A 4503-nucleotide genomic window follows, 5' to 3' on the forward strand; every position below is an offset into this window, starting at 1 on the left:
AAACAACTAAATTGTTTAGGGGAAAATAAAGAAAAAACAAAAAGCCCTTAAATTTTAATTGGACTGACGGTAGGTGAAAGAAGAAAGCATAAAAAAAAATAGAAATATGAACTACTTCTGTTGTTTCTTCAATTGTGTATAGTATATTTATCAATTTCCCTTTGAATGTTGCAGCTTATCACAAATGATAAATTCATCAGTATTTATCACCGGGTGTTATCAAAGAAAACAGGACCAAGAATTTCTATAGCAAGCTTCTTTGTGAATGCACAGGATCCAGTTGAAGGTACTCCTAAGGTCTATGGTCCTATCAAGGAACTACTTTCAGAAGAAAATCCTGCAATCTACAGAAAGGCCACAATAAAGGAATTTTTAGCAAAATATTTTGCCAAGAGCCTAAATGGGAGCTCTCAATTGGGTTCTTTTAAATTGTGAATTCAACACGTTATTACACTACTTTTTATTACATGTAGTGGCCTAATTCATCGGAATAATAAGTCATCATCATTTCCTTTGATAGTTTGATATATGGCTTGTTTCCCTTCATAAATGACCTTAATGTAAGAAACATCTCAACATCATATTCTGACGTTAGGAAAGAGCATATTGAAATGTTAAATATTGTAATTAAGTCATCTGTCTCTTTTCTTTTTTTTTTTTTCTTTTTTTTTTTTTTATTAAAAAGAGCATATTGAAATGTTAAAAAGGAATTCTCCACATACAAGTGTTTCCATACAAGTTATATAAGTCATTTATTTCTTCTTTTTTTTTTCTCTATGCCTCCTCTTTTTCTTCTCCTTCTTCTTTTTTTGTGCCTCTTTTTCTTCTTCTTCTTTTTCGTTTTTGAAGTGTTTCATCTTCATCGTGGTGTTTCTCCTCGTTTTTCTTTTGATTTTGCAACATTATGTATTTTTTTCTTGTTTGTTTGATTTTTTCCTCTAAAAAAGAATTATGAGAATATGAAATAAGAAAATGAAGAAGAAGAAGAAGCTGTAGAAGATGAGGAGGAGAAAGAGGAAGAGTTCTGAATTATGCATAGGGTGTACTTCAACGAATTTTGGGTGTATTTTTTAAATCCTTTGGGTGTATTTTCATAATCCTTTGGGTGTATTTCTATAATCATTTGGGTGAATTCATGTAACCGTTTGGGTGTATTTCTGTAACCGTTTGGGTGTATTTCTGTAATCGGTTAGGTGTATTTCTGTAATCATTTGGGTGTATTTCTGAAGTTCCATTATCTTCAAAACAATTTCAAAGCTTGATTTCAGAAACCATGAAAATCGAAAAAAAATGAAGCAAGAATACCAATGATAAACGCAGATAAAACAACGAATGAAAAGGCAAAGAGAGAACGAACGAAGGAGATCGAAAAAATTTGACAAGAAACTCGTTTTTATGGAGGAAGAAGAAGAAGAGTATGAGAAGAAGAAGGAGAAGAAGAAGGAAGAGGAGGAGGAGGAGAAACGCAAAGCACGCCATGAAAATTGTATATGGGCCAGCGTGCTTTTTGTTAAGTTTCTCCCAACTTGTATGACTTATAAACCAAATAACTTGTATGTGTAGTACTTCTCAATATTAAATATCTAATTAACCAACGTGGGATCAGGGTCGCTGAAGGGGCCAGACCCGCTCAAGTCTCGGAGGATGCCTTTGTGGACGTAGACAGCAGGCAGATGCAAGGAGAAAAGGATCTACGGGATTGAACGTGTCTGTATCACCATTACTCCATGTTATTCTAATACTGAGTCTACTTCTAATAGACCGATCGACATTAGGGAGCAAGAGCATGTTATCTTGCTCAACAGGGATCTGAAGCAGAATAGGACAAGATTCATAGAGCTCGAGGCACGCTACTAGTATGTGTAGGAGGAGTAGCGACATGTTCAATAGAGGTATGAGAAGCAGATACCCGCCTCCAGCTGATTGTCAAAACACAGCTATCCAATCTCAATTAATGGATGAGCATCGTTACATGTACTTCTTTATGCGCAAGATGCGAGTGACTCATCCTATGATGCTCCAGTCATAGCTCTACGATCTCCACCTTGGCTAGGGCATCAGTAAATATAAATTTTTATAAAATAAATATTGATTTATTTTTATTGATAATTGGGTCATTGGCAATGACAAATCTAAAAAAATTTAATAGTGGAAGTAAAACATTGATGCACGCATATCTTTAATAGTTTTTAGTTATTATTTCTTTAGATAGTGGTAGTAATTTAGTGTTTTTATTAGGAATTTCATATTTTAAAATCTATGTTCTTAATATTTCTTTTTTAAAATTTAAGATAGAAATTTTCTTGCTTTAAATGAGACTTTTGGTGCCTTGATCAATGCTCTGTGAAGTTGTTTTGTGCTTTGATAAGTATAAGAAATGAAACAAAAATCTAAAGAACAAAGGAGGAAACAAAAGAAACGCTTTGAAAGAAAGGGCACGCTTTGAAAGCTAAGGAAACACCTTTTCCAAAGACAAAAACCAACACATCTGGGCCTGGAAAGCTTTGACTTCCCACGTAAAAGTGCTGGCGTGCCACGACAATCGTGCGTACGAATGCATTCATGCATATGCACAATTGTCCAAATTAAGTAAAAGCATGCATACGCATGCACCCATGCGTATACACAAATGAAGAATTCAGTAAGTCATGTGTATGCATCACTTCATGCGTACGCACAACGGGCGTGATCTTCAAAGCATACGTACGCACAACTGCAAACTAACGTCCCATGCCAATGTTGTCCCGTATCGTGCCTGTGACTTAAGTTTCACAAATTTGGTCTAAATAGTCATTGAAGTGTCACGCCAAGTCCTCGACGTACCACGCCTCAGCATCATACTAGGACATTTGGGCTTATTCAAGTGTCATGCCAAGCCCATTATCGTCTCATGTTAGTTGCCTCACTTATCAATTTTTGGACAAATTTAAGGAAAGAAAGCAATTGGCGTAGCACGACAGAGGCATGATTTGGGCTATCCTTTGATGAAAAAGTTTGGCTTTGCATTGTGCTCCACATTCAACCTCCAACCTCCAATGCTCAACTTCATCATTCATTCCTTAATTTTTCAATCTTCCAATTAGATCAAGCCCATGGAATCCATCTCAATTTAATCTTGAATTTAAGGTAATTTGAATTTCATTTGAATTGTAATTTTAGATAGGTTTTAAATTGAGGATGAAGGAAAACTTTGGGGGAATTTAGCTAGCTCTTTGAGTTCTTTTCTTCCACTCTTCTCCTCTTTTTACTTTTCATATTTTCTAAGCCATGAGTGGCTAATTCCCTATTTGATTGGGAGAAAAGAACTCTATTGAATTTAATGGATCAATTGTGATTTACTCTTCATCTTCAATTCATCTTTCATTTGCTTCTTTAGAAAGAATCTTTGTTCTTCATTCCAAGGATTCAAAATCTATTGAGAGATAGTTTCAATCTCACTTGAATTCTATGAAAACTTGAGAGAGAAATCGTAGAATTGAGCTTGAAGATCTATCTCCCAATTTGGTGAATTTGGGTTTGGGATTGATGTGACATGTAATCAATCCATAACTTGATTCATGAAATTGTGTGGCTTTAAATCAGAGACCAAATCTTCATCTCTTTTCATGAGCAATTAGATCAAGACATTGTCAATCGATCAAGTTAAGAGGGACTAAATTAGCAAGACATTGGAATTTAATCACTTATGATTTACCAAGAGATCAATGAATTGCATGTTTGAAGAGGAGATGAAAAGCTATTTGATTGATGTTTTAATTAACATTTTTTACGTTGCTTCATTTACTTTCTTACACTCTACATTCATGCACTGTACTTTCTTGCACACTTTCTTGTACTTTAGTTTTTTTGCAATTTACTTTCCCACTAATTACTTTCTTGCAATTTAAATTTTCATCACTTTATATTATGTTCTTTACCTTCTAGTCACATTATTGCTTTCTTTTAATTCAAGTCATTTAAGTTCTAGTTTAAAATTTCGTTCATCATTTCCATATGAATTGCCTGACTAGAATACTCAATCAACCATTGGTTGTTTAATTCTTTAATTCTCGTGGAATCAACACTCACTCACCGTAAGTTTATGCGAGATTGTAAAATTTTGTGTCAAACATATATAATATGATAATAATTTTTATTGTTCGGTTGTTCGTCGGACTGGTGGAGTATAAATCGTTGTAGGTGAGGGTTGGAACCTGAGCACGAGAGTTGAGAAGAGGTGTGAAGCAAGTAGTCGTCGGTGGGTTGGCGGGTAGGGTCATCTGCAAGGACACTTTGATGCCAAAGTAAGCGTCCATATGAGGAGGCGGCTAATTAGGGGAAAAGTGACGTACCAGGGGAGAGGGGTAGGTCCCTCTCCGCTATCCTCATTCGTCGGTTAAGCCCTCTCACTCGGACCTAGCCCCTTAGAAGCTTCTGCTAGCTGTCTAAATCCTCCTACAGGAGGTCTGATGAATCCATATTTTATGATATATTTTAGTTTGATTTGAGTGAATTCCATCACAT

At 35.4% G+C, this 4503-nt stretch overlaps 1 protein-coding gene across 2 annotated transcripts in view; it reads left to right on the forward strand.

Moving 5' to 3' along the window:
* LOC107484500 (1-aminocyclopropane-1-carboxylate oxidase homolog 12) overlaps positions 1 to 597 on the forward strand; it is a 29437-nt gene extending 28840 nt beyond the window's left edge. For both annotated transcript variants that reach the window (XM_052260835.1, XM_016105058.3), the window contains one exon: positions 175 to 597. In XM_052260835.1, the coding sequence (XP_052116795.1) occupies positions 175 to 435 (261 nt within the window). In that variant the 3' untranslated portion in view covers positions 436 to 597. The remainder of the gene's footprint in view (positions 1 to 174) is intronic.
* The last annotated feature ends 3906 nt before the right edge of the window (positions 598 to 4503 follow it).

This window comes from Arachis duranensis, chromosome 4, assembly GCF_000817695.3.
Source record: "Arachis duranensis cultivar V14167 chromosome 4, aradu.V14167.gnm2.J7QH, whole genome shotgun sequence".
NCBI classification, from domain to species: domain Eukaryota; kingdom Viridiplantae; phylum Streptophyta; class Magnoliopsida; order Fabales; family Fabaceae; genus Arachis; species Arachis duranensis.